The 15,517-nt window shown below is 40.8% G+C and overlaps 1 protein-coding gene across 2 annotated transcripts in view; it reads right to left on the bottom strand.

The window, feature by feature from the left end:
- NKAIN3 (sodium/potassium transporting ATPase interacting 3) overlaps positions 1-15,517 on the bottom strand; it is a 2,330,126-nt gene that overhangs the window by 177,477 nt on the left and 2,137,132 nt on the right. For both annotated transcript variants that reach the window (XM_086965797.1, XM_086965798.1), the window contains exon 5: positions 8,086-8,146. In XM_086965797.1, coding sequence (XP_086821923.1) covers positions 8,086-8,146 — 61 coding nt within the window. The remainder of the gene's footprint in view (positions 1-8,085; positions 8,147-15,517) is intronic.

The raw sequence follows: 15,517 nt of genomic DNA, 5'->3' as shown, positions 1-15,517 counted from the left end.
TTAAATACGTATTAATAGGTTGTTAATTATTATTAATCATTTGATTTGTAATTATGTTAATTGTGTCATTTTTTAGGAGTGGGTGGTGGGGTTTATAGGAGAATAGGGTGGGAAGAAATGTATTTATAATTCATTAATAATTCTTTGTTATTAATCCTAATTAATTAAAATATGGCAATTGTGTAATACATTTTTATGTAATTTGTGGGGTTTATAGTGGTAAAGGGTGGGAAGTAAATTCTTTTAAATGTATTCATAAATTGTTGTTAATTGATATTAATGTTAAAATTAGTTATGGAAATTGTGTAATGAGTTTTAGGTGTGGGTTGTGGTGATTATTGGGGTAGAAGGTGGAAAGTAAGTTATGTTTTATTAATGAATAATTAGTTGATTATTAATATTAATTTATCAATTGAATTTTTTTATGGTAAGTGTGTATTGTTATTTTGTGTGTGTGTTTTGTTTTATAGGAGTAATATTGGGGAGTAAATTAATTGTTATTTGCTTTACATTTTTTAAAAGTAATAATATTTATTTAGTTGCTAATAAATTATGTTAATTATGGAGGTACATTTAGTAAAAAATGTAAATGTGAGTTGTGAATTGTGTGGTGTCATAGGGTAGGAAATAAAAAATATTATATTTATGTAATAAATAATGAGTTTTGTTTCTAAAAAAATTCTATTGAAAAAGTTTTTTGTTCTTAAAATATTTTTTTTAATCATCTTTTTAGGTATTAGATCTTTTTAACATTATAATCTGTTTCTATAATTTGAATTACCTAAAACTTTTATGTATGTTTTATTTCTTTGTTTTTTTAAATCTTTTGTGTTGTTGTTGTTAATTTGTTTGTTTGTTTTTAATTTTGAAGTGACTCCAGTGGAAATAATAATTGTTACCCCTTCGCTATCCAACACTTTCCCTACTGTTGCACAAACTGGAGTGGGAATGTTATTTTTTACTCCTCCGCTATCAAACTCTGTTCCTACTGTTGCACTCACTGGAGTGGGAATAGTAATTTTTACCCCTCTGCTATCCAACACTTTCCCTACTGTTGCACCCACTGGAGTGGGAATAATGATTTTTACCCATCCGCTATCCAACACTTTTCCTACTTTTGTACCCATGGGAGTGGGATATTAAGTTTTACCCCTCCGCTGTCCAACACTATCCCTACTGTTGCACTCAGTGGAGTGGGAATAGTAACTTTTACCCCTCCGCTATCAAACACTTTCTTTACTATTATACTTACTGGAGTGGGAATATTAAGTTTTACCGGGGAACAGCGGTTACAACGCAACTTTTACAACGAAGTACCTTTACGACGCAACCGTTACAACGCAAGTCATTACAACGACTTGTGCTGGGGCGCTCTAGGATAGGGAATAGTTTTAATTTACTATCCAACACCTTCCCTACTATCCACGGGGACTGGAGTTGGAATAGTAAATTAAACTATTAACTATCAAGCGCCCCCCAACGCAAGTCGTAGTAACGACTTGCGTTGTAAAAGTTGCATCGTAAAGGCCTGCATTGTAAAAGCATACGTTGTAATGACGTACATCCGTCTTACCCCTCTGCTATCCAAAACTTTCCCTACTGTTGCACTCACTGGAGTGCGAATAGTATGTTTTACCCCTCCGCTATCCAACACTTTCCCTACTGTTGCACCCACTGGAGAGGGGAACAGTAACTTTTACTCCTCCACTATCCGACACTTTCCCTACTGTTGCACTCACTGGAGTGGGAATAGTCATTTTTACCCCTCCGCCATCTAACACTTTCCCTTTTGTAGCACTCAACAGTGTGCAAAATTTAATTAGAAAGACTATTAAATATTTTTATGTTTTAATATAAAATATCATTATTTATTTATTAGATTTTATGTTATAGGTGTATATATATTTATTTGTTCATTTTTAGATATTCATAAAAATATAAAGTAAATTAAAATTAATCATTTTTCATTGTTTTAAATAAGATATATTACATTTTATATATGTAGTTTTAAATATTTTTTAAATTAAAAGTATTATATTTGTTAAAATGTATATAAAAAATAATATTTTTTATTTAATTTTACTATTTATATATTTTTAATAAATAAATAAATATCAGAACCAATATTTTGTACATCTATATTTTTTACAACAATATTTTTGTTTCGATGTTTTTGTACTTACAATTTTAATTATAGGATGTCCATATTTTTTACCTACATTTTTGATCGATATTTGAGTATGTGGACATTTTGGGAGCTGATATTCTATGAGTGAACCGACATTCACACATATTGGATTAAAGTTTTCTGTGAATTAAGGAAACTCTTAAACACTCATTTGGCTCCGACATTTAAAACTTTAATTTTGGGCCACGCCCCTAAAATATCTGCTCTGAACGAAGGGATTGTCTTGAAGGCACTAGTATTCGCTCGAATGATTATAGATGGTTGTATGAGTACCCTCCACCTGCCAGAGAGTGGTGGCATCTGTTGATTGACATTTGCGGGATGGCAATGGGCATTATTGCAAAGGATTGCAAGAGGTTAATTTGGGAGCCCATGGCTCATATCATGGGTTTAAGTATTGGCAATGAAAGCATTAGCCATCTGATTTTGTGGAATGATGATAGTTTGGAGAAATTGAAGTAATAGGTGTCACCACACTGTAATTGATTAAAGTTCACTCTGGAAATAAAAATTTAAAAAATGTAATAAAAAAGGAAGTGTCGCTATAAGGGTAAGATGGAGAAGTACAGAATTAAAGTGATGTTTTACATTTCAAGCCTGAAAGTTGAGGAGGAACATTTGACAGACTTTTTGGAAAGCAAGTAGGAAGGTGCCACTTTAGCTTTGCACTCACAGGTGTAGCTACTATGAATGAAGATTAGCACTGTCGGCCTAATTACAAGTCAAACAAAGTGGTATCCCCAAGTGGGAAACCACTCCACCTAATCATAAATGGAACAATGTGCTCACAATCGGTTGTCCAGGGTGCAGGAACACCAGACATGGTTTTGCTGCTGGAAATTCAGGTCAGTAAAATCAGGTGGCAATAGCAGTCTTGCCTACCTGTTCGTGCCAAGCTTTTTCTTTGTAAGGGGTTGCATGCTCCCCTCTGTAAAAACTATTGTTTCTCTTCTCCTCCCTCTCAGCTCCTGCTCTTCACCCCTTCCCTGCAGGGAAGCTATTACTACCTTTTACCAACTGCTCAAAGGATATGGTAAATCAGAGCATTAGCCCTATAGAACAGGGACTACCATAAGGAATTCAAACAATGATTATGTGCCTGCACAGTAATTCCCTATTTCAAGGTGTCTACCTTGTAATAGGTAGAGTTCCATATGGAGCTACTCGCAGTAAACATAATTCTATCCGCTGTTAAACCGCGCATGAATTTCTGTCTAATTCATAATCCGGACCTGTATGTTGGAATTTGTGAGAAAGAAGCTGAAATACTCCATAGAATCAAGTGTGTTGCTGTTCTTCATTCCTGAGAATTTGATCCACACATTGAAGGGAACTGAGAAGCTGCATCCCCATGACGGTACATTAGAAACATGGGGAGGATGCCCTGGTGTGTATTTGAGGCAGTGATGAGATAGAGAATAAATCTATAGCAGGAAGGATTATCTTAGTCGCGAACTAGGGGTCTGTGCTGGATAGATGCTATCATGTAAGTCTTACTTTTTTAGTGATTGAAGGCAGTTGATTGAATATGTTCTAGTGTTGGAATGTATATGTAGTGGACCAAAGATCCTTTCAGGGACAGAGAAATGGGTAATGGATATGGACAAGTGAATGGAAACCTAGAGGGCATTTCTATGGCAGTGGCTGAATGAGAGGGGTGTGCAGGGTGGCGAAGTGAATGGTTTGGTCTGATGGTAAGTTGTCAGAATATTGATGATGACCTCACCTTAAGAGAGTTGATGGAGGGTTGCTCTTTGTTAATATTGATTCCGGACATTCACACTACTTTGTTGTGTGCAGTCCAGATGTGCCTTAGGTGCATCTTACTTTTACTTGCAACACTCCAAGTTATTCTTCTACTGGGACTAATGCACAGCATTTCCAATGTGCATAGCCATAACCTGCTGCACACTTTCTTATTTTTTGTCAGGACAGGTACACCAAGTACAACTAGGTAAGTACACTTCACTTCCAACCTACAGAACTCCGTTTCCAAAACCCACACAAACCTTTAGAAACAGCTGCTGTTCCACTAATAATTTCTCAATCACAGCCCTGCCAATGTAGAGCGTACAGCTCCACCTCTCCTATTACATTTCCCACACCTATCCACACCTTTACCAAAGGCAATTTACTCCTGATCTGTAGCACTGATTTGTGTTGTGGGATCCACAGAAACCTTTGCAAATGCATTTTAACCCTGACCTGCTGACCACTACTTTAGTATTGAGAAAACAAACACAGGTCTGTCAATGAATCCTAATGTAGACCTCCATTAACAGTGGCTTTTGAAGGATTAGTGCTGGTCACAGATACCTCTAACAGCATACTGCAACAGTGCCCCCTCTAGTACTGGTAGATACACTACATCTCTGTCAAAACATCAAAGTTGTGACCTGCAGCACCATCTGATATTACTAGACTGGTACTCCTTTGCTGAATTCTGCAAATGCAGTTCAAGCTTATAGCCACCTAGCTATGTAGCCTGGCAAGCATGTAAGCATCTACAATTTCGATTGAAGCACAAATGTAAATCCTATAATAATATCTCACATAGCTCAGTCAACGTCACTCAGGCCTGTTCATCGGCACATTCTTCTGTTCCATTAATGGAAAAAACACACACTGCTCTGCCAGGAGAACCTTCTGAACTTCATCTGCATAAGTACAAAGCGTTCGTAGAAATACTATGGGGGCTATTAGAATGGCGGGCGGACTTTGCCCGCCCACCATCCTCATGGTACTTGGGACCACCCGCCATAAGGGCGGGGTCCCGTGGGAGGTATTAGGATGCGCCTGCCACAGTGGCGGGCGCATCCTGCATTTTTAACATTGTGGCGGGCGGTGCTCTCAGCACCGCCCGCCACAATGCTAAAAATGCATGTATGCATTTGCATACACAAAGCGGCAGGCACCGCGCGGTGCCTGCCACTTTGTGTATGCAAATGCTGGGGGGTACCACAGGTACCCCCCCATGTGCACCTCCCACCTGGCCTTCACTCCGGGGGCACACAGGGGGCCCCCGAAGTGAAGACCGCCTGCCTTTTTCCACCACAGAAAGGCATTGACAGACGCCCATTGTAATATGACTGGCGGTGTCTGATAGACACCGCCACCATATTAAACCTTTTCCGCCCCGGTCGCCAGCCATGCTAATATGGCGGGGGGTCATTCTGGTTAGGATGGCTGGCGGATTGCCCCCGCCAGGCCGGCGGTGGCTAACGCCACCCTGGCGGGGGCAATCCCCCCGCCATCCTAATGGGCCCCCATGTTTTGGGAATTGCCATCTTTTGCTTGGTTTCCCCCCAGGTGTTTGCTTTTTGTAGCAGAACCCATTTTCGTTGGCATTCACACTCTGCAGTTTCCCCCTGCTAAATGTGGGATAGTGCTTTTTCTCTCCTTTGTAAACATGGTAAAATTCGATCCACCTAAATGGCACATTTAATTTATTTATAAGTCCCTATATATGGTAGCATATGTGCTCTAAATGGGCTGCAGCACTCATTGTGCCACCCACCAAAGTAGCCCTGGAAAATATGTCTCAGGCCTGCCATTGCAGCCTGTAGTGCAGGTTTGAACTGCCATTTTGACCTGGCAAAATACATGTTTTGCCAGGCTTAAACCTCCCTTTTTAACACATACATGACACCCCTAAGGTAGGCCCTAGACAGCACATAAGAGAGGTTGTATTGTATTTAAAAGGTAGGGCACATGTACTTAAATTGTAAATGTCCTGTCAGTGGAAAATCTATAAAGTTGTTTTTCACATTGTCTGACACTCTCATGGAAAATCACTGGGTTGAAGTTTAACTGTTTACAATGCACAATTTCAGCTTGGGACTAGCAAGAAAAATTATTCAAAGACTCATTAGAATGGGAATTTAAAATCCAATCTAATGGTCAAGGTAGATTTTAAATGTCTAATTTGAAAATGCCACTTTTTGAAAGTTAACATTTTCCTACCTAAGCCAAGTGTGCCTTTCAGCCAGTGTCCAAGGTCAACTGACTAATAACGGCTCTTGCCTGTGATGTGATGTATACTCCCTCCAGATAGCTGTCTCCCTGCCGATGGCTGGGGAGTAGCTGTGCTCCTGTCCTGATTGAACTTCAAAGGCTAACTTGAGAGCTGGCACCGCCCTTCCTGCTTTCAGAAGATGCATTTCCAGTCGATGGCAGATGCAGCTCACACTTGGGCGAGCCTACCCATTGTTTAACTACCAAGGCTGGAGCCAAACCCAGGGTAAAGGGAAAAACTGGAAAGAACCAGTTTTAGAGTTAGACAAAGGTGTCCCCCCCATCCACAGGCTGGCATGGCCATAAAAGTGCCATCCCCAGAACCTGAAATCAGAACACTCCTGGATTCAGAAGAAATACTCTCCTTCTTTGTGAAGCCTGAAGGAAGACAGGACCTGCTTACCTTCAACCCAGGATACCAGAAGTGACTCTAAGGGTCAGTTGGCTGACTTCCTATGTGAACTACAGATATACAAGTTCCAGAGGCCTTTCCTGCTTCCCAGATGACCAGACCCAACTCGACCTGACCAGGTCTCCTCTGCTGGCCTCTGGTGGAGGCAATATTGACCCTCAAAGGTCCTAGACACTTGACTGGAGTCAGAGTGTACTTCTCCTTGATTAACTGAAGATTTCACTAGATCTGATGGAGAGCAATGCAGAGCTGTGCAGCTCCTAACCGAGGGCTTCACTGGAACATGTGTGGAGTGACACAGAGCCCCACAGAGCCGAGAAGCTTCTGACTAGAAGCCTCACCGAATCCAAAGCAGAGTGAAACAGAGCCCCACAGAGCCACACCACGCAGCTCCTCACCAAAATGTGTACCAGATCTGGCGCCGAGCGACACAGCTACCCGCAGAGCCACACAGTCCCTGACTGAAAGCTTCATCAGATCCAATACAGAGTCCCGCAGAGTTGCGCCACACAGTTCGAAGGTAAAACCTCCATTGGGCCCAACCTGATCGTGTTTTCACTTTAAAACTGTTTGAGTGCTATTTAAGTGCTGCATGAATACTTTACACATTGCTTCTAAGTTAAGCCTGAATGCTTTTGTGCCAAGCTACCAGAGGGTTAAGCAGAGCTTTATTCGGTGAGTTTTCTAATTCACCCTGACAAGGATTATGAATATTATTTGAGTTGGGTTCTCATCCCTATCAACTAATAACCCTTTGTCTTACACTATGGCATTGGCTAAAGAGGCTTACCAGCACTTGGCAGCTGTGGCTGGGGGGGTGTGTGGGTAATATCGAGCATTAGAGGAGCCTTAAGGAGCTATAGTACTGGGGGACTACACGGAAAAGTCCTGCTTTGGGAGTCTGGGGAGAGAGTGTTTATTGGCCTAAAACTCCAACAGTAACCCCAGAGTGTGGGATTATATGATCATATGAGACTAGAAACCGAGCCCTGCACTACTGGATAAAGAATGGGGGTGCATATCATTATTCAAGGTCGCTTCAAAGAATAATAATTCACACTTTTATTTTTAACTTTGTTCATAACTTCATGCTCTCAATAAACTAGTGAAAGCGTGGTTCTTTATATGCCAATAATTGCATCTGCTCGTTGCAGGTCACAGACCCCCCCCCTCTTTGCGTTGGGCTGTTTATTTAGACAGATTGCCTAGACAGATGAGATTTGTGGTTATAACCTGAAGCAAAACATACTGTTAGTGTGAAAAATTGCAGTTTCGTGGTATATTTTACAAAACTGCAGTTAGCCTGATTACGCTGCTCTGTACAGTTCGCTCGCAGCAACTCACTTGCTCAAAGCCTTAATCGGCCGAACTGCCAGGTCTCCACGGTTTTCAAGGCACCTTTAAATACAAGGGCAAATAGATGTCTATGTGTGTGATATCAGATAATGGATGAGTCCGTGGCGGTACTTACAGCTGTCTTCGTCCTCTGTGAAAACACTGATCACGTAGCAGGCATACACAAACCCAATAAGCTGCAAGGAAACAAGAGAGAAGGAAACATCTGTTATTTGGGGGGCTTCTAGCACAGCCGCACATAAAGTTTAGGGAGCAAAACACTACAAAAGAAGAACAATATACGCCGTTTAGTAATATTTATTTCACCACCTTGCCTTCTCAGATGATTTTTGCTGCCACAAAAGCTGAAATATTTGCCCTAAATCGATTACCATAACCTCACCTGTAATAGTAGCCAAAAAAAAGACTAGATGAAAAACAAAACTTTAAAGATATTTGCCTTGATTCATGTTTTACAGTCATATTCTATCTAAAAAAAAAAAACACGAACTGACATCGGACTTAATCGGTCCAGGAGAAGAAAAGCTTTGGTCAAATGCCGCATTACTTGTGTAAAGTATAAACAAAGTGCTACTTAATGAAAAAGCAACAATACATTTAAATTAAACAAGCCAGGCAAAACCAGTTGGTCTTCCTTTGCAAATGGTTGGTGTCCACGGCCATTTAAAACTGCAACTACAATAGCAACTACCGGACATCCTGAAAGGCCTTTTTATACTTTAAGACATTCATCACCTTCCATGATACAACTTGGCAGGGTGTAAAGTGGCATCCGGTTTAAATATAATGTTTTCATACTTTCAAGATGGCCTCCATGCCCAACACAAGAAGATTCAACTTTACAGTTCCAATATTGACCACACTCAACTGGCCTCCCATAGAGATGAGGAGCCTGTTCAAACTGGCTTGTATTGCATATAAGCTTTTATACGAGGGTGCTACTGGTGGCTTACAAATCCTATTAAGTGCAAACTCTCTCTGCTTGGGACCACCGTGCATCAAGAAACTAAAAACTTTAAGTCACGCTTCCTCAGGTAGTGGACCCAGAATCTGGCACTATCCCTATAAGGACCAATCCTTATTATATCACTTTAAAGACAGAACTGAAACCCCCACTCCTCGGACTCCAGTTTCAAGGATAAATATGTGGTCAATAGTTTTCAGATATGTGAATGTTGCGGAAATTTGAATTCGATTTCAAAACAACAGTATGCCTACAGTGTTATATTAATCAATTTCAAAACACAGAAGTAGTCTGCCCCAATTAATTTAGGGTAAGGCTCATAAAGAGTCCTCAATACATATACAGCAGGTATAGGCTCACAAGGACCACAAACATGAACAGCTGATGTCTAGACAACACTTAGTATGAGGATAGTCAAATTTTTATTTTCATTTTTCATTGTAAAAGACACATTTCTTAGAACGTCAAATTAATACAACTTAAAGATTACTGAAACATAACAACTTGATTCAACAAACATCCCACACATCCCAAAAACCAATCACTCATACTGCTCTTACAAACATCCACATCCTTAATGCATGTACTCCTTCACAAAAACTCTCATCTCATCATTCATTCATCAATCATTATATATACATAGTACTCAAATAGACCAATGTTGAAAAACAATGGTGTCCTGGGACAATTCCAGACTTAGGGTTGGATATTGGTTGGCAAAAAGTCAGGACACAAGAAATCAATGCCAAGGCGCGTTTCGGTGCTCGGCCAGGTGGAAGGCCGCACCTTCTTCAGGGCACACAAATAGGGGAAGGGGGATGAAGAAACAGCATATATAATGAAGAATTCCTGAACTCAAAGCGAATTTCAAAAGCACCTCCGGGAATGGGATGCAGTGTCGGTGCACATCTGGGCACAGATCAAAAAGGAAATGGCTCACAGTAGTATCAAATGATTGGCTGTGATATATATAGGTCACCGTCCCCGATTCGATCCGTGGGTAGGGGGCACTCCAAGACGGATGTCCGATCAGAATTTTACAATTCACAAGTCCAAGGTGGAGCACAACATGATAACGTGGGTTCAACAGGCACCAAGGCAGCCAAAATTCATAGATCTACACAACTCCTTAAAATTCGTTCGGGCGTATCGGATGCGATAATTTCCTCTGGCGGGAGATGGTCATCGGGGAATACAAGTGAAAAATGTATTATATTACCTTGAACAGGAGATTCTCTTCCCTTTCCTATATGCACTCGTTGGTTATTTTGTCTGACCTCCGCGGACAGAAAGTATGCTGACTTTCTGAAATGCTGCAACTGTTATCTACTTATCTGATAGAACTTCACTGCCATCTCTTGTTACATTGCATATCCATCTGACAAATGTAAAACACTTATTTGCGCTGGGCATTAGCTGGCATATGGTATATTGGGATTCGCTTTCTTTAGTTCAATTGAATTGGAGAAGATGGTGAATCATTACTGTAGACTGTATGCTTGGTTATGTGCTACATTCCACTATATTTCTAGCAATAGTTTTTATTTGTTTCTTGATTTAATGGGAGTTTCTTCGTGCTGCTTTATCTGCCTAGCTGAAATCATCACAATACTTCTATATTGATTCTTTTGCATTTTTTAAAAGAATCAATTATTTATTCTTTTGTTTAATTAAATGTTTAAATGCTGAAGTGTGTCCAATTTAGCTATATAGCCAATGTGCATGGATCCTGCAGGAATCCTACTAATGGCACACAACAAGGAAAATCCCACAAACAGAAGAAGACAAACAGTTCTACTTAAAAATAAAGATTAAAGTATTAAATGCAAACAAACAAGTAAATAGGTCTGCCAATGGCAGGCGGTGTGATGATTACATTTCTTTCAAATTTTTCACTCAAATATATGAAACAGAAAAAGAAAAGAAAACATGCCAACCCCTAATGTAGTGGCCAAACATGGTGGCCATATGCTTACTTTAAAAAAATAATTAAAAAATAAAGTAATCATAGTATCTCTTTTTACTGAAACACAAGATGTGCTTCCCATGATTCATGTGTACATAAAAAGCTACATAACCCTGTTAGGCCTGTCAGCCTTAGTTTAGTCTTCCCTCAACTTTTTTCCTTCAGCCTCCATTTTTCTGATTTTGTTTTTGCACTTTACCACCATTAGCCAATGCTAAAGTGCATGTGCTCACTCCACAAAAAGGGCTGCATACCCCCTGTACTATAGTCTGGTGTCCGGACAGGGAAAGCAGGATGCCTGGGGACTTCAAGGGGAATCCTCTAGAAGCTTTTCCCTCACTTAAAAGGCACAACTGGGTATACATACTGGATCTCAGACACCACTATTTCAGTACACTTCTTGAACTGTGGATACTTTGGCAGGGAGAATGACTGTTGTCCTGCTACCAGGACTAGAAATGATGGTACATGCATACCAGTCTTTATAGTGATGAGAAACTGAAGTTAATCAAAATCACCAGAGTGTTGTGTGCAGATTGGGTATCGCTCACTGAGCCACGAGCATCAAAGCAATAAGTTGAAAGCGTCACCCCAGGGGCGGTGTCCCCTTAGTGCACAGCAATATATCCAATAAAAGGAGTAATCCAATTCAAACCGTTAAATCTTGTAGGTTACGTTAATTGAATTTATTCTTCATAAATTAATTGTTGCGAAAATAATTTCATGTTGGTTCGAAGAAAAACATGCATTTCCAATTAATAACAGACCTCCGTCCTGTGTTTATTGCTTCCAAAGCATTTCAGGCTCAAGGGGGCCCTTCATCAGGGAATATTCAACATCTAAATAGATGAAGCGTGTAAAGAGATGGGTTACAACCTAAAAGTAGAAATTATCAATGTTTCATTCGATTACTGAGAAATCCTTCACCAAACGTGCCTCTTTCGAACCCTGAAGCAAGTATCATGACAAAAACTGCAACTCAAACTGAAGATTAAAGAGTGCTTGCTCTGCACTCTTCATGACGGTGCTTTTCATTTGTCAAGCCCCAGAGCACGGGATAGAGAGTCCAGCAACCGTGGGCCCATGTCACTGTGGCGTGGGCCTAGCCTATTGGGATGTCGTCTTATGATCGTTTACCAGGGTTTGCAGTTTGTTGGAGGCCCTACGGTGTTTCACTAGAAAGGTGCCTCACTATAAGGCAGACTTTGGTCAGTACAGACCACAAGCTAGTAACACCTGCTTTCATAAAGTTATTTTACATGTAGATGTTTCTCTAATCATTGCATACTGCCAGTCCTCTTTCTGTTTGCATTATGCTCATTTCCCCTTCATTGACTACCCTTACTCTCCCTCTCAGGTGAGGGTAGCGTAAGTACCTTTGCAAAATAGCCCTGGACAAATGCAGTAACTATATTGACCTAATTTGGTAAGTGCCACTTTGCTATCATTTTTGAAATAGCTGAAATTGATCCTGTACTTAACACTCAGTGTGTTTAAGCTGATTTTATTCTGAATGTGATACTTATTTAGCACTGACACCAGTTGCATTTGTCCTTTTTTTGTCTTACCACAGGTTGTAGCGGTGGATCCACTGAACACATGAAATTCTGGTTCAGTGTACGCCACCATCTTTTCCTTTTCATAGGGTAGCTAAATAAAGCTCTATAGGCAGCTTTATCTCACATTCACAGTAGCATTGCACTTTCCACTCATCCACATGCCCTGCTCACATATGGTTTTTAGTACAACCCATGTGCTCAAATCAAAAAAGATCCCTGAGCTTCTGCCTCATAGAGAGGGGGCTGTAGCCCACGTTAGGACTAGGTTCCTTACGCGGATGTGTGAGGGGAGTCGTCCTTAAAAAGGATACTTTCCCTGATTAGCCGGTTACCTTTCTGGTGTGAGTTTTGTGGGCAAACTCAACCCCTTTCATGTATGTATGGATTTTTTTTATTAATGATCTCTTTTGCTTACATGAGCCTGGTGAGATAGCTTAAACTTTCTCTATGCCAGAACTAAAAATAACATAAAAAAGACCCTAATATGACATCACACCATTTGTGTGATACTCCTTAAATTAAAACTTGTACACAATAAGCAATTTTGATGGAGCAAAGAAACTAAATTTACATTTATAATTGCAAAACAACTTGAAATACTCTAATATGTTTCCAATGCTGATTGGTACAAGGATGTAATTTGGTTATTAATGCAGCGGAAGAAGCCCTTTAAGCAAATCTGAAATTCTGTCCACCAGCCGTGTTTGGTAGACATTCTGCATTTTTCTGTTTGTTTTCAAGATTATAAGTCCCAAACCGGAGGGGTGTTTATGCAAAACCAATAAATAATTCCTTGTCCCTGACACACTGAGTTTTCTCCCAGTGCTGTAGTAATTGACATTGTCTTTTTGTTGGAACTGCCTGGCTCCCTATGGCTGGCTGGAACAGGAAAAATGTACAGCAGAATGACTTCTTTAAATAGGACAGCCCTTCTGATGTACATTGACTGATAGCACCTTGGCAGATGGGCCAATGGTCACAGGTTTCTGCCAGGAGAGCCAGCTGAGGCGGCATTAATTGAAACCTGGTCTTTCGTACATCTCTAATAGGGGACTGTGAATCACAAGTCTTGTGGATGAGCCATTGATTATTTTTGTTAGATGCCCTGCATTTGTCAAAGTCTACAAGACTTGTCAGAAATGTGGTTTTTAGTTGTGCAATATGTGAGGCCTGAGCAAGTAAAAGGCCCACCATTTCACTTTACTGGGAACAAAGCACATCGTTGTAGCACTTGACTTCTCAGGGTAGTGAAGCAGAGCAGTCCAAGGCCAACACGGGGGCGGAGGGGCGAGCTAGTAATCTCAATTTGCTCGCACGACGCAATAGTACCACTCAGTAAATTATTGTCCAGTCAGTGTTTTTTCATTAGAAAAAGGAAAGGGGCATTTATTACACACACTACTAAATACTCTGAATTAATTTACAAATATATCCAGAAGGCAGATAGAAAATATGTTAGAGGACATCCTACATTCACACTTGAACTTCTAAAAGGTCATACAAACATATATTAGATAACTTTATTGGCTTGATTAAAGACCAACAAACCACATGCTTAAAACACCATAAATTTGTGTATAAATGCTATATACAATAATAACCATGGGTAAATGCAAATATTAATGTAAATAAAGCTTATCAACCTTCATCAGTACCTTTGTCATCATTATTACTTCTATACATTATTTTTAAATAAACATAGCAAGTGTTTGTGTGATGAGTTTTATACATTTTCAGACCATATACACTGCAGTAATAAAATCAGCCACTAGCAGGCACAACTTTCTGATTACAATAAATGCACCCATATATTTAACCCCTAGACATTTTCTTTGCACAGCTTCAGGCCACATATAATGCAGCCATAGAACCAGCCCCTGGCAAGCTTTAGCCCTAAAATAAATGTGAGGAAATCCTAGAGGGTTATAGATGTTTTGACCCAACAAACAAAGGGTCGGTTTTACAAATTTTACTTCCGCTGGCCCTGGTCCACTCCAGGGGTAACTAAAGAACATGCCGGGGAGCCCCACTCGCTCCATTTCTTGAAAAGGGGTCAAAGACCGCCAACCTCAAAAATGATCATAACTCAGGTCCCATTATACTGATTAGATGAACTTGGGCTCATTGTACTTAGGGTGGTGAGCTCTAGTCACCAGGAGCAGTTTTAGCCGAACTCCTTACCTGCAAAGTGATGTAATCTACTTGGACCTGGTTCGCCTGTCTCCCTGCTCCAACCTTCCTCCTAGTCTTGGTCTCTTGGCGGTGAAGGCCATGACTTTTCCATAACTAGTCCTCAGGAGGCGCAAGGGAGCCAGCCTCACTGGCCCTTGGGAGACCCACTGGTCCTGGGGTCAGCTTTGACAGAGTCCTTAGTTCTTTTTGGGCATCAGAGGGCTTCTCCTTCTAGTTGTCCATGGCTGTTTCGGTACCAAGGTCCAACCAAGCAGAGCACAAACATACCAACCAATATAGAGTCTCCCCCTAATGCAAGTCTTTTTAAAGGGCGGTTGGAAGTTTCTAAAAGCCAGGAGCCCCTGACTAATACTGGGGTGCCCCACCACATATTCACTAGCAGTAGGTGATAAGTTGCACTCCGCTGGCGGAGTTCGCTGAGTTGGCACATTCTACGTTATGCTTGAAGATGGAGTTGTGGCAAACGTTTTTTCATGTGTGCAGGTCACCAGCATAAAGATGGTCAGTGTGAGCAAGAATTTGGGTTCCATAGGGCCAATTTTGGGTGCTAGAACACCTCTCGGACATATTTCTCAGAGCAGCAGGTCATGAGCGTTTGCATTGAGAAAGATGCTGCTCAAGTAGAAAACCTACTCGGGAAGCAGAAAGAAGCAGCGCCCTCTGTGGCACCGTGTGGTGTCACTTAAGCTGATTTTACAGTGTGGAACAAGCTTGAGGCATTAAAAATCAGCATGAACAGCGGGGTGTGCCAAATTATGCTCACTCGCAGAATTCAGCGGAATCTCGCTGAGATTTTATGTAACTCCACAGAATGCTATTGAGTGAAACTCACCCCTGTTCCAATCCTCCTGCACAGCATCCTCGA

The sequence above is a fragment of the Lissotriton vulgaris genome, chromosome 4_1, assembly GCF_964263255.1.
Source record: "Lissotriton vulgaris chromosome 4_1, aLisVul1.2, whole genome shotgun sequence".
Taxonomy (NCBI): Eukaryota; Metazoa; Chordata; class Amphibia; order Caudata; family Salamandridae; genus Lissotriton; species Lissotriton vulgaris.
This window is presented reverse-complemented; position numbering and strand designations above follow the sequence as displayed.